This window comes from Adiantum capillus-veneris, chromosome 21 (assembly GCF_014529385.1).
Source record: "Adiantum capillus-veneris isolate H3 chromosome 21, ASM1452938v2, whole genome shotgun sequence".
NCBI classification, from domain to species: domain Eukaryota; kingdom Viridiplantae; phylum Streptophyta; class Polypodiopsida; order Polypodiales; family Pteridaceae; genus Adiantum; species Adiantum capillus-veneris.
Genome location: NC_140951.1, coordinates 133,188,659 through 133,214,338, shown reverse-complemented (window position 1 = coordinate 133,214,338; position 25,680 = coordinate 133,188,659). Strand labels below are relative to the sequence as shown.

General features: G+C 44.1%; 1 protein-coding gene across 2 annotated transcripts in view; it reads left to right on the top strand.

The window, feature by feature from the left end:
* LOC147431758 (protein DOG1-like 3) overlaps positions 1-25,680 on the top strand; it is a 72,309-nt gene that overhangs the window by 5,142 nt on the left and 41,487 nt on the right. For both annotated transcript variants that reach the window (XM_086494261.1, XM_086494260.1), the window contains exons 3-4: positions 6,633-6,708; positions 6,839-6,936. In XM_086494261.1, coding sequence (XP_086350387.1) covers positions 6,633-6,708; positions 6,839-6,936 — 174 coding nt within the window. The remainder of the gene's footprint in view (positions 1-6,632; positions 6,709-6,838; positions 6,937-25,680) is intronic.

Here is a 25,680-nt window from a genome sequence, read left to right as displayed (position 1 = left end):
GGATAAAGGTTGAATATGTTTTGACCTGAAGAAAAGAACGCCAAGATTTTTTTTTTCTCCACGCTCATGCCGATTGCTTTTGAGAGGGCTTGAAGATCATACCATTGATCTGATATCTGGAAGCACGCCACCGAATCGGCCAACTTATCGTGTGAGCCGAGTACAGAATGAAAAGATTATGAACTCAGTGAAAGACCTCTTGGAAAAGGGTCTTGTCCAGCCTAGTACTTCACCGTATTGCTCTCCAGTGTTGTTGGTTTTGAAGAAAGACGGATCTTGGAGAATGTGCATCGATTATAGCACTCTCAACGAACTCACCATCAAGAACAGATTTCCGATTCCTAGGATCGATGATATACTCGACAGGTTACAGGGATCCTCGTGCTTTAGCAGGATTGACTTGAAGAGTGGGTATCATCAGATCAGGATAGCACCAGGAGATGTCTACAAGACAGCTTTTCGGACGACTTTTGGGTTATTTGAGTTTTTGGTGATGCCTTTTGGCTTAACCAATGCTCCTGCGACATTTAACCGGATGATGAACAGGATTTTTCGAGAGTACAGGCTATTTGTTGGCACTTTCTTTGACGACATCATTGTTTTCTCCAAGAATGAGGCAAAACACAGAGATCATGTGCTTCAAGTCTTTCAGGCATTACGAGATCACACGTTAGTGATTAATGCAAAGAAAAGTGAATTTTTCCTACTAGAGATACACTTTTTGGGACACATTGTGTCAGCAGCAGGAGTGCGAATGGACCCGGCCAAGATAGAGACTATCCGTGATTGGCCCGATTTGAGGAATGTCCATGAAGTTAGAAGCTTCTTGGGACTGTGTTCGTACTACAGGCGGTTCATACGAAAGTTTGCAGAGGTTGCTTCCCCTTTGCATACCTTGACACAGAAAGGAGTACCTTTTTCGTGGGGACCCACAGAGGTGACTGCCTTTCGGACATTGAAAGAGAAATTGACTATGAGACCTATTTTGACTTTGCCGGAATTGTAGAAGTCATTTGAAGTATATTGTGATGCTTGTGGTCGTAGTCTGGGTGCGGTCTTGCTGCAAGAAGGCCATGTGATAGCTTACGAGAGCCGTTTGTTCTCTAGGCCGGAGATGACAGCACAGATCTATGGGAAAGAGCTTTTGGCGGTTATCCATGCTCTTACTCAATGGCGGCATTACCTACTCGGAGCGGATTTTACTGTCTTTACAGACCATCAGAGTTTGTGCTACTTCTTGTCACAGAAGCAGCTTTCGGAAAAGCAGATGTGGTGGGTGAACATCTTGTCACAGTTCCACTTCCAGATTGTCCATGTGCAGGGACAGAAGAATGTGGTGGCAGATGCTTTGTCTCGGAAACCGTTGGTTCTTGCTATTTCCGCGATACATCATAGGAGCTTCGAGGATATGGTCGATTAGTATGCCACAGATACAGGTTTTGCAGATATTTTCACACGGATACGGGATAGGGAGACAGTAGCTCGATACTCCCTTCGGGAAGGCTACTTGATGAAAAAGACTATGTTGTGAGTTACACAGCCGTTGAGGGAAAAGGTTATGATTGATTGCCACTGTCCACCTATTACGGGTCACCGCGGCATTGCTACCACCATGAAAGGGGTGGAGAGAGATTTCTTTTGGCGGAGACTGAAGAAGGATGTGGAAGAGTTTGTGCGCAGTTGCTTGGTATGCCAGAAGGTCAAGTTTGACAGGCATAAGGCACAGGGATTGTTACAGCCTTTACCCATACCCACCCGCCCCTGGGAAAATATTGAAATGGATTTCATTTTTTTTAATCTCCCGAGAATACAGAATGATCACGATGATTTTCCGATTACATGGCACGCTTGAGACGATTGTCTCCGACAGAGACCCCAGATTTATGAGTTTGTTTTGGAAGGCAATTTGGGAGAACATTGGCACGCGGTTGCAGTTCTCGTCATCGTTCCACTTGCAGACTGACGGGCAATTTGAGATTGCCAATTCAGTGATTTTAGATTTATTGAAGTCTTGTATCTTGCATCAGAAGACTCAATGGGAAAAGAACTTACCTTTGGTGGAATTTGCCTACAATAACACGATACACTCTTCGACGGGGAAGATGCCATGTGAGATTGTTGAAACTGCTGCGAAGGTTCCATCCTTCCTGAGCACGAAAGATTAGAAATTTGAAGCGGATGAATATTCGCGAGATTTGGGTACGGCTTTTGCCAAGGTTCGCGAGACTTTGCAGGAGTCTCAAGAACGACAGAAAAAGGCAACGGATCGCCATCGTCGCGACTGGAAACTGAAGGAGGATGATTGGGTGCTCTTACTTTTGAGAAGGCACGCCTAAGAAAGAAAAAGGGAAAGGAGAGGCTTTTTCCAAAGCTTAGTATGTGATACTACGGACCTTTCCAGATTACTGACAAGATAAATGATGTCTCCTTCCGATTGGAACTGCCAGATACTTGGAGGATTCATAATGCATTGCATGTGAGTCTCTTGAACCCTTTTAAGGGTGATGTGCCTGATGATGGGGAGCCTGATGAGCAACCCGAAGTGGAAGAAAACGAGGAGATCCTTGTTCCTGAACAGATTTTGGCACATAATGATACGAAGAATAAGGGTAAAGTCCGAAGGCGGTTCTTCGTTAAGCTCAAGAACTTTCCTGCATTTGATGCGAAGTGGATGGAGGAGGAGGACCTAGCAGATACTCCTTGGATTGTGAAACTTTACCTCGATGCTTTTGGTTTAGCATAGTCTACTCCAAACAGAACCCAGAACTCAGCTTGGCCGAAGATCTGGTGCAGTGGGATGCACAAGAGGGGAGTTACTCTCTTGTCAACAGATGCCTCGATTTTGATACTAAAGTCACTGATGTCTCTTTGAGCTTCAGGGATATTGAGAGCTGACAGTATTCTGCTGGATGACTTTATGAAATGGAATTCCTGATTATGATACTGATTTGTTCTTGACTTCTTGTGAGTGCAGGAACTGATAGCCGAAATGAATGCAGCATTTTGGTCTGATTGATCTTGAATAGACATGGTTGCAATAGGGGTTAGTCAATCGGACATCGATGAGGTCCCGATTGGACCTAGATGTGATTGCTAGCTACATTGCCGATAAATCATGGTCTAAGATCCGAATGAATGTTGAATGTCATGTGATGTCATGTGATGTCTGGTGATGTCCTGTGATGTCGTGTGATGTGACTGTCGATTTTGTACATGTGCTAGATGTGTGTTCCTAGTACGTAGGTACTAACAGTCAGTGTCTGCTAAGACGGTTTATGGCTTTTGTCGGTTTTGCAGGCGTAATCGCGGTCGATTACAATGCTTTCAAGAGGGGGGTATGTCACAAAGTGATGACGTGGCGGATAGCAGAAACCCTAATTTTTGCCAGAAACCCTAAAATTCCTACAAACCCTAATTTTTACCAGAAACCCTAATTTTCGGAAATCGCGGAGGCCGATTATTATTATTATTATTTTTATTTTGGAAAATGATGAGCGACGCGAATTTTGCTTTTGCTTTCTTTTATAAAAAAAAAGAGAAAAGGCTCTCTAAGAGAGAGAGAGAACTGATGCTTTTGATTTTAAAAGCTTTTGGAGCTCTGCTTTTGGGCATCCCTTGTAACCTTTAAATTAGTGGTGAGGGCCTCACTTCTCAGAGTATCTGGACGCAGAGTCTGAGAGTGAAACCCTAACCGCTCTCTTGTACTTTGATGATTGATTAATACAAAAAGAAATACCGAAAGGGGCGCCAGTCTTTGGGCCAATATCTCTAGGCACGGAACTCCGTCGGGCCAGTGCAAATCTATTGTGATCTGTGAATTGTTTTGAAGTGGTTATTTGGTGCTGTCGTGGTTGATTCTTGACTTGGAGTGTCCAAGTCTGTTACAGTTACACAGCCGTTGAGGGAAAAGGTTTGTAACGAATGCCACTGTCCACCTTTTCGGATCACCGCGGTATAGCTACCACCTTGAAAGGTGTGGAGCGATACTTCTTTTGGCAGGATGTGGACGATTTTGTACGTAGTTGCTTGGTATGCGAGAAGGTCAAGTTTGACAGGCATAAAGCACATGGATTGTTACAACCTTTACCCATACCCTCCCACCCCTTGGAAAGTATTGCAACGGATTTCATTTTTGATCTTCCGAGAACACAGAGTGGTCTCGATGGTATTTGGATTGTTATTGACAGATTTAGCAAGCAAGCTCATTTCATTCCAGTAAAGAAAACAGTCTAGCCGGATCACTTAGCGAGACTGTTTGTGGCCCAGATCTACATATTACATGGCATGCTTCAGACGATTGTCTCCCACAGAGACCCCAGATTCACGAGTTTGTTTTGGAAGGCTATTTGGGAGAACATTGGCACGCGGTTGCAGTTCTCGTCATCTTTCCACCGACAGACTGACGGGCAATCAGAGATTTCCAATTTAGTGGTACTAGATTTATTGAAGTCTTACATCTCAGATTAGAAGACTCAATGGGGAAGGTGCCATTTGAGATTATTAAAAGGTGCTAAGAAGGTTCCACCCTTACTAAGCACGAAAGATAAGATTTTTGAAGCCGATGATTACACGCGTGACTTGGACACGGCTTTTGTCAAGGTGCGCGAGGCTTTGCAGAAATCTCAAGAAAGACAGAAAAAGAGAGCAGATCGCCATCGTTGTGATTTGAAATTGAAGGAGCTCTTAAGTTTTGAGAAGGCACGCCTGAGAAAGAAAAAGGGAAAGGAGAGGCTTTTTCGAAAGCTTAGTATGCGATACTACGGACCTTTCTAGATTTTTGAAAAGATAAATGATGTCTCCTTCAGATTGAAGCTGCCTGACACTTGGAGAATTCACAATGCTTTTCATGTGAGTCTCTTGAAGCCTATTAAAGGCGATGTGCCCGAAGATGGGGAGCCTGATGAGCCACCCGAAGTGGAAGAAAACGAGAAGATCCTTGTTCCAAAACAGATATTGTCACATAAAGACAGAAAGATTAAGGGTAAAGCGAGAAGGCGGTTCTTGGTTAAATTCAAGAAATATCCTGCATTAGATGCGAAGTGGATGGAGGAGTAGGACCTAGCAGATACTCCTCAGATTGTGAATCTTTACCTTGAAGCATTTGGATTAGCATAGTCTATTCTAAATGGAACCCCGAACTCAGCTTGGGCGGAATCTTGTGCAGTGGGTATGCACAAGAGGGGAGTCGCTCCACTCCTTTGTCAACGGATTGCCTCGATTTTTGATACTAAAGTCATTGATGTCTCTTTGAGTTTCAGGGATACCGTGGGCTGACACTATTCTTGTTGTATGACTTTATGAACCGGAATTCTCGATAATATGATACTGATTTGTTCTTGACTTGTTTAAGTGCAAGAATTGGTAGACGAAATGACTGCAACATTTTTGTCTGAACGATCTCGTTAGACATGGTTGCAATAAGGATTAGTCAATAGGGCATTTGTGAGGTCCTGAGTGGATCTAGATGCGATTGCTAAATACGTTGCCGATAAATCATAGTCCGAGATCCGAATGAATTTTGAATGTGATTTGTCATGTGATGTCCTTTGATGTCAAGTGATGTCGAGTGATGTGATTGTCGATTGGCACATGTGCTAGATGTGTGTTCCTAGTGCGTCGGTACTAAGAGTCCGTGTCTGCTAAGACAATTTATGGCCTTTGTTTGTTTTGCAAGCATAATCGAGGGCAATTACAGTGCTTTCAAGAGGGGGGTATGTCACAAACCAGTGACGTGGCAGCTAGTACACATCCACACACCCCGTGAAATGCTGACATGGCAGTGATGTGGCCCATAAAATCCGCTGAATGTTGACGTGGCACTGTCGTATGGATCTCCGTGATTCACGACGCAAAAAAAAGCGGGACATGTTGACGTGGCAGCAGTGTACGGACGGCAGCTTTTGGGCCTGTTTTTTGGCTACGCAAGGCATAAGAGAAAGAGTGAGAGAGCCTTTTTGCTTTATTTATTGCAAGGCTTTTGATTTATAGCTTTTGGGGTTCTGCTTTTGGCATCCCTTCTAAAACCTTTATAAGTGTGGGCAGGGCTCCCACTTCTCAGAGCATCTGGACGCAGAGTCTGAGAGTGAGACCTCCCACTCCCTTGTACTCTGAGTTGCAGATGAATACAAAAAGAAATACCGAAAGGGGCGTCAGTCTCTGGGGCCGATATCTCTAGGCACGGAACTCCGCTGGGCCGTGCCGAATCAATTGTGAACGGTGAACTGTTTTGAAGTGAATTCTTGTCGTGTCGCGGTAGAATCTTGACTTGAAGTGTCAAAGTGTGTTACAGAAATGCAGGAAGAAGGGGAACGCGTGCAGGCAGCGGCGAGCCGTTTCCTCCATTTCTCCTGTAGTTTTCTTTATGAGGATTTTGTTGAAACATGGAATATTATGAATTCCTTGTAGTCGAAAGGCCAACCTAGTATAAAAAAGAGCCTGGGGATCTCACTATGTCGTGTCAGTAGAAGGAGAATTGGAAGTACATACACGCACACCAGAGGCATCCATGGTCCCTCCACTTCTCACTCAACTCACTCATTCACTGACTCATAAGTATTTGTTGTATAGAAAGTTCTTTGTTTATACAACTGGAATGTGGATTTCTCAATCTGCCAAATGTTTTTAAATTGCAGCATCTAGCAGCTTGTGAAGGGCATACTGAGTGTGTCTCATTACTTATAAACAAAGGTGCTGATGTCAACAGAAAAGGTATGTTGATAGGCTCATGGGCAGGAGGCTGTAGGATGTGCATGTGGGCCCCTATTTGTGAAAATTCTTTAATGTCTTGCTTGTTAACTTGAAATTTGCTTAATAGTTGGACTGTTTCTGTTTGTGCCAGACAATTTTGGAGTAACTCCTTTATTTGAGGCACTGCGAGCGGGACAGGATGCAACAGCTCAAATACTTGTTGAAAGTGGGGCAAAAACTCACTTGGAGGTTAGTGGTAGCTGAGAGTTTTCACGTACATGTCTGGTTATTTTTCAAGGAGTTTCTACTTTTATACAAACAGCCTGCTCCTTGTCATTATGAAAGCAATTGGCAATCTACTGTTTTTGATCAATGCTTATATAAGACTTATTGAAAAGAATATGCCTACCAGCTGATGGCAGTTAATGGTTTAGCTATGCATTATTAGGGGCCTTCTTTTTGCATCAATCAATTCTCGATTAAATCTATCAACTTCTTATGCAAAGCTAGCTGCTTGTCTGAGACCATGGACATTTGGCTGTATGCAAGAATTACACCTTGAGGGAGGCATCAGCCATGTTTTGGGTTATTCAGAAAAATAGGGACATCAGGGCCAGTACCACGTGTGCTCTTTCTGTACTGTTTTCTCCTCTTTTTTGTTGCGTATAGGCAGGCATGTAGGCCAGGGTACGACTTATTTGTGCCAGATTATTTGCTTAACTTTTTCTATGCACATGCTCTTGGCTTATTTGAACACGTCATATTACATTGTGATTTGTCCTGCAACTACGCATAACCTGGGTTCGAGCGTGCAATGTTTTAATGTGAACCATCCACGTTTGTTTCTTTGATGTGACTTGGCAGTGTGCAGCTTAGTACAGGAAGCATCCCACAATATGAGGGAAGTGTTGCTTTCTATGCTTGCACCCCACCTTCGCATCATTGTAGAACAAGATTATTTGTGGCAGATTATTTGCTTAACCTTTTCTATGCACATGCTCTTGGCTTATTTGAACACGTCATATTACATTGTGATTTGTCCTGCAACTACGCATAACCTGGGTTCAAGCGTGCGATGTTTTAATGTGAACCATCCACGTTTGTTTCTTTGATGTGACTTGGCAGTGTGCAGCTTAGTACAGGAAGCATCCCACAATATGAGGGAAGTGTTGCTTTCTATGCTTGCACCCCACCTTCGCATCATTGTAGAACAAGGTGCCTCTGAGTGTTAGGTTATGTAGACCGTATCTGCTTGGTACAGCGAGCTGTGTACAGTGTAATGCCTAGTGAATGATGCTTTTGAAGACCTTGCATGAAAGGGTAAGTATATTATAGGATGGGTAGACAATCTTGCTTCTTTCAGTACACCCAAAGATTGGAATGGAGGCTTTTATTTCTTAGCAATCTATTTCTTGATACTCACTGATACTGTCAAAGCTTGTGCTCATTAACAAGTTTGTGGTATGCTGCACTGGAGGATCATTTTTTTGCGAACACAAGCTTAGTTGAATAAATAGTAGGAGATAATATATGAACACATTTAATTTTGCTTCTTAGAGCGACACAAACATTGTAGTGTTCTTTCCATATGTAGCCAACATAAGGAGCATGAGCTGCCTCTGCCTCTCCCTTCAGGCCTTTGGCACATGCTGATGATGTGGCAGCAATGCAACCCAAATAAAAGCTCAGTCCAAGGGGCTGATGAGCTGGGAGCCCAAGTAGCAGTGCAGCAACCTGGAATTGCAGCGCAGGTGCGATTTATGGGGGCTATGCGGCAGCTTGCTTACTGGGCAAAAAGTCTGTTGGAGTGCTTTTGGGGCACCATATTTTAATACTTTCAAGTGCTTTTAAGCACTAGCTTTCAAAAGCAGATGATATTAAAGTGTTTTTGGGCAAGTCCCTATCCAAGGGCCAGTTGTAACTCAGTTGTGACCGTGAGAGTTTCTCTAACAAGTAAAGAAATACCGCCAGGGGCACCTATGGGGGCCAACAAAATATGATGGGATCTATATGCCTCTTCATTGTCTATTCTAAAGGGATCAGTGTGAAGTTTTCAGTTCTTTCCAGTTGTCTAAAGTCTGTTCCAGCGATTTTCCTTTTGGCATGTTGTCTCAGCCGGTCACTGTGGTGTCAAAGCTCAGCAGTTAGCTTTTCCCCTTCCCTTACAGATTTGCAATTGGAATAATTATTATGTCAAAGCAATACACAAAGTTTCTCTTCGATGTATTACGAGGCTTGCTTGCCAAGAAGCCACAAAGCAGTTTACTGCAATTGGAGAATATTCAACAGTTCAAAAACTATGTGAATCCTCCAGTTGGATCCGCTTACGCTACCACCTCCGTCCCCACCGCTCGAGTACTTGTACTGGTTTAACTACTATGAATATCCTCAATATTATCAGCAATCGCCACCTCCTCTGTCACAACACAACGACGTGTCACTAGCGGGACTGGCCACACCATGAAGCCGTTGAGTTTCCTTGCCCAGATCACAGTACGATATCCTGTGAAATGCATCGTGAATTATGGTGGGATTATCAGCAGAAAATGTGAGGTTGTAATGAAATTGTTGACGTGGCAGTTTTGTGCAAGTAAAGCTTCTTGGTGTTAGTCATTAAAGCTGTTGAATTTTGGGGTCCACCAATTATTAATACCAATTGATTTAGGTTCTTCTAAAAGTACTCTGTAAAAGTAACACTTGATTATTTAACTTGCTTTTAGCCAGTGCCGACAAATTATGGCTAGGGCTTAGTTGTAAACTCAGATTTAGTGATAAGTCTCACAGAGAACAATTGTAATTCGACAAATGTGTAATGAATAAAGAAATATTTCCTAGGGTGCTCGACTTGAGGGCCACTACTCTCTAAAGGGAAACTACACCTCTTTTGTGTGAAGAAGAAGATGAACAGAATTAGAGAACAATATGAAGAAGATACGGCGCGACAGAAGTGGATGAAGAAACTTTATATGAAGTTAAAGAGAGGAAAAGCAAAAAGGTCAACAAATTTCTATTGGGATTATATATATTTGTTATAAATATGACAGCAGAGAAAGAAAGAAGCAAGGAGGTAGCGAGTATGACCCCATTTTGACAAGTGTGACCAACGTCGGCCAACGTTGATGAAAGGTTGATCGATGATTCACCGGTGTGAAATACTTGGAGAAGCGTATGGATATCTTGGGAATCATCCCCAAAGGCCATTGTTGAGAGTTTAAAGACATTACTCAAGTCAAAGTTGATCCTTTGACGAGCCGTACACATGGACGCCAATGGAATTGGATTTGGACTTTCAACATAAAATTAGGCCTTTGAGCAAAAAATTAGGATGTGTGCATAGAATTTAAGAAGGTGTTAAATTGATATTCCTTCTTGTGCTTGTTGTCTATCCATAGATAATAGATAGCGCAATTGTTTTGGACCAAGAAAGATGGATTTACAAACATTTGGAAGCATATGGAGATTGATATCCACTACTGTAGATATATGCAGAAATATTCTCTTGGCATCGGTTTGAATACTTTCGAATTTCCTTTCATTTATTGTACGAATGTTCTCGAACTTTTTGTTCTTATTCGGCCTTGTTTGAAATTTGTCTAAACTTATATGATCCCATTGTAACTTACTTGAACCGCTTTGAATTGTGTTTGAACGTGTTTGAATTGTTTGAACATGTTTAAAGTTGCATGAAACTGGAAGTTTAATGAGACCCGCTCTGAGTAGTTTTGATCCGGTGCAGTTGTGGAGAATAGAGTCCACTACATTTTCTAATAGCTATTTGTATGGGTAGACAAAGTCGCCGGACACGTACACCATGGAACTTTCCGTATGCTGTATGAATGCCCATGTCGTACAATCGTACAATTATCAATATACATTCGTACGCCGTACTTATAGAAATATGTTCCAGCCTTTTTGAAAAAATTGTAGCTTGTGCCTTGAGTCTTTGGTCTTTATGCCCACTCCCTAGGTCATTTTTCTTAAGTTTGCTAGGCTCTTAAACCTTAAGACCCTAGGTATGGTCCTAAGTTATGAGGTAATTTGTAGATGTTTTTTATGGTTTCAAAGAGAAGAGTTTTCTTAAAGAAAACACACCGTATTTATCCGAACTGTATGATATCATTTGAAATACTCCGTTTTTTCCCGTACGAAACCGTACCGTGTTATAGTGTACAATCATACAATGGCAACCCTGACGTACACCACACACGGTGGAGCGGTTGGAAAGAGTCGCGAGACCCACTACGACCGGTACATAGACTTGGCTTAATGGTCGTACCGTATTTTAGTGTACAATTATACAGCGACAACCCTAACGTAGCTTGAGCAATGAGACTCGAGAGACATTAGATTAGAAAGGACACCAAGCACTTGAGGCTTGAGAGCGTAGAGGCTCTTGAGCATGGGCACTTGAGTCTTGAACGCTGAAGGCTTGACTCTTGAGGCTTGAGCAATGAGGACTCAAGGAGGCCAAGGCCCCCCTTTTGTAGGCTATGGAAGCCCCAATGTGCCTTAAAACTCCCCCTAAAAGCATGGTGAAAATAGCTTAATTCCAAAACTCCCAAAAGTGTATTGTTTCAAACCGTCGAGTGGCCATTGGCCGTTCCCTGCCCATTCCTAACAGCCTAGTTGTTCTGAACGTTGTTCCCGTGACGTCCCATTGAAATTGGCCATTCGCGTCTCCCTGACTGTCCTCATTCAGAAACGGCTGTTCCCGGCCCTAGGGTGTTCTCTCCTCGATCACAAAAAGTGAGTGGTTTCACAAAGAATATATAAATCGAGAGTTCCTTAATGAATAAAGAAATACCGCCAACGATGCTTGGCTTGAGGGGCCCTGCCGCCCTAGGCTCTGAATGGGAACTACGTCTCTGCAATGTTGTCTCAGAAGTCTAGTGTGAAGTTGCTTTTTTGTCTTTAAAAGTTTGCATCCGTTGCTTTATCCATTGGCACGTGGTATCGGCCAATTACATCCTCCTCCTCTGTTGGGTATAAAGGCCTAAATAACCCCGTTGTACATGCTTGTACAATATTTTACTCTTTGGCCAGGTTCACATTGAACCTGGCCCATTTTTAAAAAAGAGGTCCCTTATAATAAAACGTGGGCGCCCAAAACATCCATCGTGGGTTTTGCCCCAACACTCTCTCTCTCTCTCTCTCTCTCTCTCTCTCTCTCTCTCTTTCTCACAGCGCACTCTCTCCTGTGCTTCTCTTCCTTCTGCGCATCCTTCTATCAGAGGGCAGCAAGTACGGGTTCAGCCAGCAGCTGTTATTGAAGTCCAGAGCGCAAATTCTCGCTCGTTTCGTGAAGACGCACTCATTTGGGAGCAGACAGGTCATTAAAACAGAAAAAACAGCCCAAAACAGGCTGTTTTTAGGTTAAAAACAGGCTTTTACTGGAGTATACAGGTGTGTAGCAGGTTGGAACAGGTCTCATGAGCGCATTTCGAGGAGTTTTGTCGCGGAAATCAGTGTATACAGCTGATTACAGGTCCTTTTTGATAGTGTTGCTATAACCGGCCTGTACAACGTAGAGGGCGGTACTATTTCAATTACCTGTTAACTTTACACAGAGCACTGAGAAGGGAAGAGAACACAGTTGTGTCCAGCGACTAGAATGTCACTGCGCACGCGAGACCGACACCCTGTAGGCCCCAAAGACTGCCGCCCCTTTTGGTATTTCTTTATTCAAATTAAGGTAGACGATCCGACCACTTAGCACAAGCTTTCACAAAGCTGTCCAAACCTGGCGAGGGCTGAAAACGCATGTTTTCGACCGGATTTCGACAGCATAACGGCGCAAAAACCCCTGCAGGTCAAAAACATCTGTCTAGGACGGATTCCCTCGATATCTGGAAGCTTTCTGGTGAGCTGTCACAGAAATTCAGCGGGCTGTAATTCTCTGTTTTTCACTGCCGGGAGCCCAAAAGCTTGTGCACGCATCCCAAGGCTCTCACAAGGCTCCCCCGATGCTCCCTTGCAGTTTAGGTGCGAAACCCTAAACTTGCAGAAAAACACAGCAGGCTGTAATTTCCTGTTTCGGATCGTTTTTAGCGGAGCGAACACGCCTACGCGTGTCCCAAGGGCTCCCGCACGCAATGGGACAGTTCCCCTGTGAATTGGACGAGTTTTCACGCGAGAAAACTCTCCAAACTCGCAATCTTATGTGATGGAACTGTGCGTACCTGTGGGGGATTAGCAATTAGCTAATCCGGTTCCTGTTCAGAAGGCTCTTGCCTTGGCAAACGCGCATAAACCCCTAGAACTGTACATAGGTCAAATGAGAAGCCCACTAGTGGGGCATAACATACTGTACGTAGGGGAGAAAGAGAGCAGTATGTAGCGTGCGGGGCATCACTCCCGTCACCATACTGTGCATAGAGGGCAAGGTAAGCATTCCATAGCTTCTGTACCTGCTACAATCCACCTGAGGCTGAAAATGGCGCCCCCTTTGTTGATATGTAGCTCGTTTTTGCCTCCCAGAGTGGCAGAATCGCTCACAGGCTGACACGTCGCCCAGTTTCCGAGTTTGGGCTTTCCCTGCTAAAAATATCTCAACTGGTGCGTCAGTTGACTTGGCAGCTGAGCAATAGAATGTTCCCCTTGTCATTCCGGAGCTAATGACGCGAACACATTTTCCGGTCAAAAATAGCAGTTCCCTAAATTTTAGGAGATGCTTCCATGGCGTCCCTAACGGTCTCCTGACCATCATTGAAGACTACCATTTGACCAACATCTACAATGTGGGTTAATTTACTGGCCCCTTTCAACTTATAAAGTTGCAGTGACTTGACGAGTGGCCCAAATTCCAGTTTGGCGCACACGAGCTTCCATACTCATCAGAATTCAGTGCTAACTGGCCCGGGCAGTCCCTGTTTGACCGACCTAGATCCCCGATGTGAGAAACCCATTTGGCTGCAGCTGTTTCACACTGGCCATGCAATGTCCACTTGCACCTTTTCAAGGGTTTTGGGACAAACAAGTAAAAATAAAATAAATATATCTAATACTTATTTACGGAAGGCAACAAGAAAAATACACCTCGCGGTGACAGTTGCACAGCTGAAATTACCAATTTTGCTAAGAACTACTGATTGTGGGCTGATTTATGTAAGAAATTTGCGGAATATTGCATGTAACACATTGTGGTTGGGCTATTGCGCAAAAAATTTCAGCCCCCTGTTGCATTACATTTAGATCTGTGGCTGTATTGAAATGGCTACCACTATCCAACTCTGACACAAAGAGTTTGATGGAAATCAAATGATTTGATGGTCAGGGTTTGGATCTTTGGAAAGATCGTATGCAAGGTATTCTTTTCTTGAAAGATTGTGAGGATGCCTTGGAAGAGAATAAGCCTCAACAGATGTTTGATGAGGAATGGGCTAAGCTGAACAAAAAGGCTATGGCCTACATCAAGATGGATGTAAATGATGATATTCTTGTGGATATCAAAGGATTGGACACGGCTTATGCGATCTGGCAAAAGCTTAAGTCTACTTATGAGAATACCACACCTATTAATCAGGTGCATTTGATGCGTAAGTTGGTAAATATGCAACTTGATGGGGCTAGGTCAACATCTAGCAACTGAGCACTTGAGTGCTTTCACAGGTATTCTAAATCAGGTGCAGGACACTAGGCTTCAGGCATTTGATGACAAGCTGCAAGCCATTTTCTTGCTTATTACATTGCCAGACTCATGGGAAACACTTGTGGTCTGTTTGAGTAATAACCCAAATCTTTCGTATGATGGTGTGTATGGCTCTATTCTTAACGAAGAGATTCAACGCAAATCTAGTGGCGAAGGCAATGGTTCAACACATAATGTTAGAGGCAGACATGATAAGAAAAATGCAAGTGCAGGATAGAGAAATAGAAGCAAGAGTAGAGGGAAAGAAAAGCAGCTAGACATAGCTTGCTATTAGTGTGGCCGTAAGGGTCACAAGAAACCTGTCTGCAAGTTTTACAAAAGGGTGCACGAAAGGAAGAAGAATGCAGCGGCAAAGAAAAAGAAGAAAGAGGAAAAATCTGATGCATCTGAGGCTTGAATGAAAAGAGGGGGACTAATGTAACCTCAAGTGTAGTCATTGAGGAATTGTCAGATGTAGAAGATATTTTGTGTGCTTCTCTTTCTTGTGATGATGCCCTTGCACTTAATGTTTTGGACATGCAGATCACCAGAGTAGATGTCATTGATGCTTTTCTCACAATCGACGATGTATTGTCACAGACATGGATAATAGAATCTATTGCCTCCTTTCATGCTGCTCCATGCTTGGAGTGGATTGTTACATTTGATGCAGGTAGTTATGGCAAGGTTTACCTTGGTGATAATCATGCATGCAGTATTGATGGGATTGGCACCATACTCTTGTCATTGGATAATTGACAAGAGCTTGTGCTCAAGGATGTCAGCATTGTACCGGGCATAAACAAAAGAGTTTGCTATCTGTGGGGCAGATGGATTTGCATGGCTACACCACATTGTTTGGTGGTGGATTGTGGAAACTCAAGAAATGTTCTATGCTTGTGGTAAAGGGCAGCAAAAAAGGGACACTGTATTGTTTGCAATGCAAAGCTTTGCCTAAAAAATTTCTTGCTATTGCTGAAGTTGGCTCTTATTTAGAGCTTTGGCATAAGAGATTAGGCCATATGAGCCAAAAAGGACTTGATGTCCTTTTGTCTTTGAAAAGACTTGATGTTTAGGGCTCAAAACTTGATTTTTGTAATGATTGTCAATTTGGTAAACAAGTAAGAAGTTCTTATTACTCTGGTGTCTCTCGTAAACCAAATGTTTTAGATTTGGTGCATTCTGATGTGTGTAGCATGCCTGTGAAATATATGGGGGTGTTGCATACTTTATTTCTTTCATAGACGACTGCGCCAGGAAAATATGCGTGTATTTGTTGAAAAAGAAAAGTGATGTATTTTCTGTGTTTAAGGCTTTTCATGCATTTGTGACCACCCAAATGGGAAAGAAATTGAAATGTCTTAGAACGAACAATGGGGGTGAATTCACATCTGCTGAATTTAAGTCTTTTTGTGTGTTACATGGTATTAAAAGGCAGCTTACAGCTCCATACAACCCTTGGTGTGGCAATAGGACATTGTGTGAGAGAGTGCGGTGCATGGTGTCCACTGCTAATCTCCCTCATGGTTTTTGGGGAGAGGCACTAAAAGCTGCAGTACATATATACAACGGCTCTCCTAATCAATCTTTGAAAAATGGTATTTTTGAGGAGGTTCGGTTTGGCAAACTGGCCTCATATGACCATTTGGGTGTCTTTGGCTACGATGCATTCGTACATGTGAGGAATGAACTGAGAGGCAAGCTTGATGCTAAGTCCACTAAAGATATCTTCATGGATTATGGAGATGAAGGTGAAATGGGCTACAAAATTTGGGTACCTCAGTGTAAAAAGATTGTACGCAGCTGGGATGTAGTCTTTAATGAGGCAAAGTTAATGGAACATGACTTGTCCTCTGATGTTGACTCGAAGAGAGTCAAGTTTCAACATGTACGGCCACACATTATGACTAAAAATGACCTTCGTGATGATTTACCACAAGCTGAAATTGAAAATCAGCTGGTTATTCTTGTCCCAAAAGATGCTGGATAGCAAAGGATGCTCATGGACGTGTGAGACAACAAAATGCAGGTGCGGATCCACAAAATGAAGGTGCTGAACGGCATGGACAGCATGCTGAAAATGGTATTCAGCAACCGGAAAATGATGAAATTGACTTGCCTCCTAATGCAGAACCTGTGCCGGAGAATGTAGATAATTGGGTATGCATTCTAATGGCGTTAGAAGGAAAACAAAGATGTTCGAGCCATCTATGGTTTGCATTTTGTTGACTGATGAGGGGGAGCCTCTTACATTCATAGAGGCTCAGTCTTGTGAAGACAAAAGTAAGTGGGAGCTTGCTATGAAATTTGAGATGCAATCACTGTATGCAAATAATACATGGGAGCTTGTGCCTTTGTCGAACGGTAGGAAAGCTATTCCTAACAAGTGGGTTTATAAGGTGAAATGTGTAGATGACAAACCCAAGTACAAAGCGCATTTGATTGCTAAGTGTTATGCACAGAAGGAAGGCATAGACTTCCAAGAGATCTTTTCACCTGTGGTGAAGATGACTACGCTCTATGTTCTGTTTGCTTTATGCAAAACAGGACCCAAGAGGTGGCAAGTCCTTTGGCAACGAATCAAACCCGATGAAGATCCACGGGCACCGACAGCGACAACGACACAGACATCGGGTAGAGAAGAGGAAGGGAAAATGAGGGTCTTCGGGTCGATACCTTTGCGTGCGGGCTTGGATTTATGATTGAATTGCCGATCCTTTTCCTCGAGCTCCTTCCTCTTCTCGACGTTTACATTGGTGCAAAATTTCACCTCATGTCTCGGTACTCGAAGAAAGTATGGCCTCACTTTGTCATGCCCCCCTTTTTGCGTGTAAGAGCATAACTTGCATACCCATGCACGAGAACCTCTCGCTTCCAACAAGGTGCCTTCAAGGTCACTTCATCCCACCATGACCATTCCTTCGCCTTTTGAGTGTTGGCCGCTTGAACAGAGGAGGTCGAAGAAGAAGAAGAGGGGATTATCCGAGAAAGAGAGAGCTTGCTCCTTGAGGGTTTGAAAATTGAGAGAGAGAGCTTGAGAGAGAGGGCTTGAAAGCTGAGAGAGAGGCTTGACTCCGTTGAAGCCTTGAGAACAAGCCCAAGGGAGAGAGCTTGAGAGCTTGAGGCCCGAGGATAGGCTTGAGAGCAAGCCTCAAGGGGGGGGGGGGGGGGAGAGAGAGAGAGAGAGAGAGAGAGAGAGAGAGCTTGTTGCCCTTGTGAATGAAAGGGGTTGGGGGGGGGGGGGGGGGCAATTTATAAGGGATGCCAGAAAGAAGAATCTCAAAATCTGCCCGTTTATGGCCTTTGGAATCTGTTCGTTCTGAGGCGTTCCGGTTCTGTCGTTCCGGTGAGTCACCGTTTGCTGGAAGGCCCTGATGTTCCGGGCCGTTACTTGCTGTTGCGGCATGCCTGGAACGCCGTTCCGGTGTTCATGGCTCTCCAAGGTCCGTTCCCGGGTAACTATGGCTTTATGTTCTATCTTGATTTGGAGTTGGATCAAATGGATGTAATCACTGCTTTCCTACATGGTGAGTTGGATGAGGAGCTGTTCATGTAGCAGCTTGAGGGCTTTGTCATTCCAAGGAAAGAGCATTTGGTATGCAAACTAAAACGCAGCTTGTATGGGCTGAAACAAGCCCCTAGACAGTGGTACAAGAAGTTTGATACTTTTATGCTTAACCATGGGTTCAAACACAGTCATGCAGACCATTGCCTTTTCACTAAAAAATCTCTTGATGATAGTCTTATTGTGGTAGTCCTATATGTGGATGATATGCTGATTGAAGGCAAGCATAAGGAAACTTTGAATGCTTTGAAAAAGGAGTTGGATTCAGCTTTCTCTATGAAAGATTTGGGTGTAGTTCGACATATTTTGGGTGTGCGCATTGCAAGGGATAGAAAGAAGCGTCTCCTATCCCTTTCTCAAGACAAGTACATCAAGAAAGTGCTTGAGAGATTAATATGTTTGATGCTAAGCCTCTTGGTGTGCCTTTGCCACCACACACAAAGCTTAGCAAGCATGATTGCCCAAAAGATGATGCAGCTGCCATGCTATGAAAGGTATTCCTTATGCATCATCTTGTGGTTCTTTGATGTATGCCATGGTTGCTACACGATCGGATAACCGGCTTGGACACTCCAAGGAAGAAATCAATAGCAACACACGAACAAAAACTTCACAATCACTGAACTTTGAGAGAGAGAGAGAGAGAGAGAGAGAGAGAGAGTCGACACGGTCCAGTGGAGTTCCGTGGAGATATTGCCCCCAAAGACTGGTGCCCCTTTCGGTATTTTTTTTTATATTAATCTTTGAGCAAATTACAGCTCTTGCGGCAGGTGCTCGCTCTCAGACTCTACCTCCAGATGCTCTGCAGAGTGAGCCCCCTTGGGTTGATTATAAAGGTTACAAGGGATGCTAAAAGCAGAGCCCCAAAAGCTTTCAAACTCAAAAGCAAACTGTCCCAAAATTAAGTGGCTCAAAATCTGCCACTAAAAACGGTCAGCGCTAAAATCAGAAGTCCGCACAACTGCCATGTCAGCATGTTAGCGTAAAACAAGGAAATTCGTACGCGTTGCCACCTCAGTAGGCTAGCATAAATTACGGGATTCCGTACAGCTGCTACATCAGCCAATCACCGCACTTTGCGGAGATCCATATTGTCAGCCACGTCATCACGTGTGTGTGTGTGTCTGGGCAGTGCCATGTCATCCGCTTGTGACATACCCCCCTCTTGAAAGAATTGTAATCGCCCCTATTACGCCTGCAAAAACAGATTGGGGCTATAAACTATCTCAGTATACATTGACTGCTAGTACCGACGCACTCACATAAGAGGACATCACATGACAAATCACATAAAAATTCATTCCAAATCTTAGACCATCTGCGTGATTAACTAATCCTTTTTGCGATCATGTCTATAGAGATTTATGAGACCGAAATGTTGTAGTCATTTTGTCTTTCAGTTCTTGTACTCAAACAAGTCAAAGTACAAATCAATCATATTCTTTTTCGGGAATTATGAAACCGGCCCGTAGGGCGATGGGCTTTGGCTTTCAACTGAAACTTTACTTTAGACTTTAGGACACAAAGGAACTTCACGAATAAACCTGTGGGTGACTGGAATTCAACACTTCAAGACAAACCACGGCCTGGCAGCTAGAGCACTACCAGGCAGACGACGACACCCAGTTGGCCCCAAAGACTGGTGCTCCTTTCGGTATTTCTTTATTCTTATTAAACTTGAGAAAAACCTGTAAACTTCTACAAGCTGTCCCACTTTTATCGGGCTGAAATTCCTCTACTCCAATCCGATTTCGGTAACAAAACCACAGTAAACATTGACTTTCCACGCACTTTAGAGCACTTTGCAAAACCTGGTGAGAAACTGCAGCTCGCTGAATTCTCTGTTTTGCGCTACGATCCGCGTGCTGATCATCTTTCTGGGTAGCCCTCGAGCTCTCGCACCTGTAGGGTCACTTGCCCCTTGAATTAGATGAGATTCCTTGCGGGAAATCTTTCTAAATTGTCTTGTACAAGCACCCTATGCTTTCCCGAGGCTCCCTTGACAAAAAAACGATCCGAACACTTTCACCTAACCGTCACCAAGCTGTCCAAACCTGTCCATGACTGTAATTGCAGGCTTTTGACCTAATTTTGCCAGCATAACGGCACAAAAATCCTTGTAGGTCAAAAGTACACGTCAAGGACACTTTCCATTGCGCTATGGAAGCTTTCCAATGAGCTGCAGGCCAATTTCAGCATGTTGTAATTTTCTGTTTTGCCACTGTTAGGTGCCTACTGCCCTGTACGCGCATCCCAAGGCCTTTCCAAGGCTCCCCTGGCAATTCCCTGCAGTTTAGGTGCGAAACCCTAAACCTGCAGAAAAAGGCAGCAAGTTGTAATTCTTTGTTTTGGACCGTTTCGAGCGGAGCGAGCACGCCTATGCGTGTCTCAAGTGCTCCCGCACGCAATGGGACAGTTCCCTGAAATTCGGATGAGTTTTTACGCGAGAAAACTCTCCATTTTCGCATTCCTTCGCGATGGAACTGTGCGTACCTGAAGGGGATTAGCAATTAGCTAATCCGATTCCTGTACAAAAGGCTCTTGCCTTGGCAAACGCGCATAAAACCCCCAGAACTGTACATGGTCATCCGAGAAGCCCAACTTGTGGGGCATTACCATATGTGCAAAGGGAAAAGAGAGATACGCGAGAGAAAATCGTCGCGCTACATAGAGCAAGGGAGAAGGCAAGCTTTCCATTAAAGCTATGAGGTGTGCACCCACTACTCACACACTGTAGCACACACTTGTGGGCTGAAATCAGCCCCCTCTCTTGAAATGGACGCTGATGCTTCTGGCAATTGCATCCGGAGCCGCCAAGTGTCGAGTTTGCCTCTTTTGAGTTAATTTATTTCCTAGTACCCACCAACTTATAAGTGTCGCGAGGGGCCTAAATGACTTTGAACTGAGCCTAGACACCCTTTTACTACTCGGATTCCAGTGCCGATTGGCTCGACCAACTCGTGGTGACCTGCCCTTCCCGACTGCGGGTGAAACTCTCGGTCGCCACCCGTTTCACACTGGCTATACAATGTCAGGCCATTTGCAACTTCAAAAAGAGGGTCCCAAAAATTAAACAGAAATCATCGGAAAGAAACCAACAACTCAAGTTAGCATGTCATAAAGTCATATAGTAGAATAGTGGTCAAGCCCATTAGTATCCCTGAAACCCAAAGGGGACATCAGTGACTTTATTCAAAATCGGGGTAATCCGTTGACAAAGGAGCGGAGCGACTCCCCTCTTGTGCAAACCCGCTGCACTAGATTCACCCATGTTGAATTCGGGGTTCTATTGGAGTAGACTATGCTAAACCGAATGCTAAAAGGTAAAGTTCCAAAATCTGAGGAGTATTTGCTAGGTTCTCCTCCTCCATCCACTTTGCATCCAATGCGGGATAGTTCTTGAATTTAACCAAGAATCGTCTAATCACTTTACCTTTCATCTTTCTTTCCTTGTGTGCCAAAATGTGTTCTGGAACGAGTATCTTCTCGCTTTCCTCCACTTCAGGTTGCTCATCAGGCTCCCCATCAACTGGCACATCACCTTTAAAAGTTTTCAAGAGACTCACATGAAATGCATTGTGAATCTTCCAAGTATCGGGCAGCGTGAGTCTAAAGGAAACATCATTTATCTTTTCTTTAATCTGGAAAGGGCCATAATACCTCCTGCTAAGCTTCGCGAACCTTAGCAGAAGCAGTGTCCGAGTCCCTCGTGTACTGGTCGGCTTCAAAAATCTTATCCTGCGTCTGGGGAATGTTCTGATCTACTAGCTGATTCCCTTTTTCCTTTCTTTCCTTGTGCCCTTGGACCTGTGGGTAGTGTCTTTCGGTTCCCTTGTTCATTGGCACCTGAGAGTCAATCATTGGAATCCTAAGACGCACTGTCATTTGATTCCCTTATTTTGTCGGAACCCACTGATTCTTCACAATCTTGTGATGAGCTATCATGTGGTTCCCTTGATTCATTCTCTTCACTGGTAGACTCTTGCCTTTTTTAGGTGGATACTATCCTGCCCGTCGCATAAGTCAATGATGCATTCCAAATCGTTGCTTAGTCATGTCCCATAAGTCTCTGAATGGAGAATGATGTGTTCAGGACTTGGTTAGTTCCCGCAGTGAATGTCTTTTCGTAATTGGTGCAAAATCCAAGGTTTATGGAGTTCTTGCAAGCGCCACCAGTGCAACAACAAAATAGGCAACCTACATCACGAACGGAGCTTGTTGAGGCTCAAGCCCAAGTACTTCATGCAAGCCCAAGTACTTCATGCGACTCAGCAGGATAGGGAACACTCGCATGTTGGGGAGTCAGGGGCTCCAAAACAGGTTCCTCCCGTCCTTGAACAGGTGGTTAGGACGTCTATTGCATAGGTTATGCCAGTTCAGCCAGCCACCTGCTAGAGCTCGCATGCTGTCTTGAATGGACAGGGAACTGGATATCAGGCAATGCACCCAGTTTTTCCACCACCCACGGTACATCCTGGGTATTTCGAGGGCGGATCTGTGTTCCAAAGGATGGCTGGTTATGCGCCTGGAAGTCAGCCGTACATGCCAGGAACAACGTTTGGGGGTATGCAAGGCATGATGCCAAACGCCATGTATGGTAGCATCGGCATGCAACAAGGATTTTAGTGTAACCAAGACAATTTGGGGTGCCACAGGCTCATTTGGGCATGGCTGGTTTTTTTGGACAGCAGCCAGATATGGCACCTCTAGCGCAAAATGTTAATGGCCAAGATGTGCAGACGATGCGGACTATAGTGCCCATATTGCAGACTATTCCTTATGACAATTTAGGGGCACTGGAAAAGCCGAAAGCTTACAAAGAAGGTGGTGCAACTGTAAAGTTCAGCACTTTCAGTGGCTTCGAGGATAAAGAAAAGGCTCTCACTTTCCTCCAACAGTTTGATACAGCTTATGCAGGAGGGAATTTTACAGAGGCCTCTAAAGTCAGGAAAGCTGCCACTTTCTTAAAGAACAATGCGCTTACATGGTGGACGACATTGTTAATGCAAGGACAGACACCCGCCACTTGGCTTTACTTCAAGCAAATGTTTGCATCTGCTTGGCTGTCAAATGAATTTGAAGCCGACGTCATGACAGATTGGCACCAACTTACTTCGGCTACATGCAAGAGCTTGTTGGAGTACAATCCAAGGTTTTGTAAAGCGTTACTCTCAGTGACCACCTACATATTTGTGCCACTGACAGAGCAGATAGAGAAGTATTGTTGTGTGCTACCTAAAGGGCTTCACGATTACTGTACCAAGAACAGAGTGGCTACCCTCACCTAGCTCATGGAAGTTGCTATCACTGCTTTTGCCTTGTTGAAAGGAGAGGACAACGGGTTTGCGAGCAATGAGAAAGGAGGGCAGCTTCAGCGAAGAAGCCTTTTGTGAAAACGGCTCCTGAAGCGTCACAGGGGTCAAAAAAGGCCACCAAAGACAATGATTCAGCCAGGACTTTTGAAGCGCAGGCAAAGAAACAAGAAAGGAAGCCTTTTGTGTGCAAGTCGCTCGAGGAAAAGAAGGTCCTAATGGCTGAAAACAAATGCTTTATATGCGAGCAGCCTGGTCACTTTGCTACCAATTGTCCACAAAGGAAAAGACCAGCTGACTCAAATGATAGAGGACCAGAAAGGCAAGAAGCCTAAACCCACGGCAAGTTTGGTGCCAGATATGGTGGGTGATAGGCCTAGTAAGATGCTGAGTTGTGCAGGGCATGGGGTAAAGTTAGGGATCAGACGACACTCATCTTCTTTGATCCAGCTGCCAAAGCAAATTTTATCTCACTAGAGTTAGCTATGAAGCTGGGCATTGAAGCTGAAGAGATGAGGTACACAACAGAGGCAGGGTTGGCACTTCCTTGCCACTCAGAGTGTGTTACTTCCATTATTGGAAAGCTGCGTCTGCATATTCAGTTGTATGTGGACACAAAAGATTTTTATATCATGCCATTGGAAGGGTGCGATGCGCTACTTGGAATTCTGTGGATGTTTAGAGTGCATGGCGTGCTGGATGCCTTCGGCAAGGCGATCACCCTTCAGCTGAGGGGGAAAACTCATGTTTTGGATGTGATAATGGTCAGTCAAATTTATCTGTGTTAGATAAAGAAAGGTCATCATTTTTGCAAAAGTTTAGAGAGTGTTTTTCTGATTCATTACCGTCGTAATTGTCGCCAGAGAGACCTGAGAACCATCGGATAGATTTGGTGACATGGTGTAGCCCACCAAATAGACCTTCCTATAGGGTTAGCGCGGCGTAGTAGAAAGGATTATAGGCATGGTTGAGGAGTTATTAGAGAAGGGGCTGATCCAGCCTAGTTCTTCACCCTTTCGCTCCCCAGTGCTCCTAGTGCAGAAAAAGGATGGCGCATGTGTATTGACTACCGTGTGTTGAACAAGAATACCATCAAGAATAGATTTCCTAATGCTAGAATTGATGATATTCTCGATCGTTTAGAGGGTCTTGCAATTTTCAGGAGGATAGACCTTAAGAGTGGCTACCATCAGATTTGTATAAGGCCAGAGGATGTGCACAAGACTGCGTTCGGAATGACATTTGGTCTTTATGAGTTTCTAGTGATGCCGTTTGGGCTAACAAATGCTCTGCCACGTTTAACAGAATGATGGACCGGATTTTCCGCTCACATCAACAGTGTGTTGGGGCGTTCTTCGATGACATGATAGTCTATTTGAAGAATGAAGAGGAGCAAAGGTGTCACTTGACCATCGTGTTTGAAGAGCTGCACAGTCACATGCTACTTGTCAATCCTAAGAAAAGTGAATTCTTCTTGGAAGAGATCCACTTTCTTGGCCACATAGTCTCAAAGGATGGTGTCAGAATAGATGCCGCAAAGGTCGAAGCTATCAAGACATGGCCAGACTTGAAGATTGTTACGATGTCAGAAGCTTCTTCGGATTATGTTTCTACTATAGAAGGTTTATCAAGAATTTTGGAGAGACAGCATCACCTCTTCATGCTTTGCAAAAGAAAGAGGTCACTTTCAAATGGACCCGAAAAGAGATTTCAGCTTTTAGTCTAAGGAAAAGTTGACTTCAGATCCAGTAATTGTTTTGCCAGATCTTAGGAAGTCATTTGTGGTCGAGTGTGACGCGTGTGGCAGTAGCATCGGAGCATTGCTAATGCAAGATGGATGGGTAGTAGCTTATGAAAGCCGAATTTTGCAAGGGCCAGAGAAGACTATGCAGGTCTATGAGAAAGAGCTCTTGGCCGTGATTCATGCGCTTTCTAGCTGGAAGCACTACCTCTTAGGTGCTTATTTTGTTGTCCAAACAGACCATCAGACCTTGCGATACTTCTTGACACAGTCAAAGCTATTCGAAAAGCATATGCGACGGGCAAATATTCTTTCTATGTTCCACTTCCAGATTATGCATGTGGAAGGCAAGAAGAATGTTGTGGCTGATGCGTTATCAAGGAAGCCACAAATTTCAGCTGTGTCAATTCCTTATCATCATGACTTAGATGACATGAAGGAACACTATGCTATTGATGAAGATTTTACAAGGATCTTTGAAGAGTTGCAAGAGGGGCAACATCATGAGCACTACCTCCTCAGAGATGGTTTTATGATGATGCATGGCAAACTTTGTGTCACTAGGCCATTGCGATATAAGGTCATGGAAGAGAGTCATGTCCCAATGTATGCAGGGCATGGTGGTTTTGATGCGACAGTTAAGGGGTAGAGACATTCTTCTATTAGCCTACCTTGAGGAGAGATGTGGATGCTTTGTGTGAGCATGCGTGATTTGCCAAAAGATCAAGTTTGACAGGCAAAAGGCACC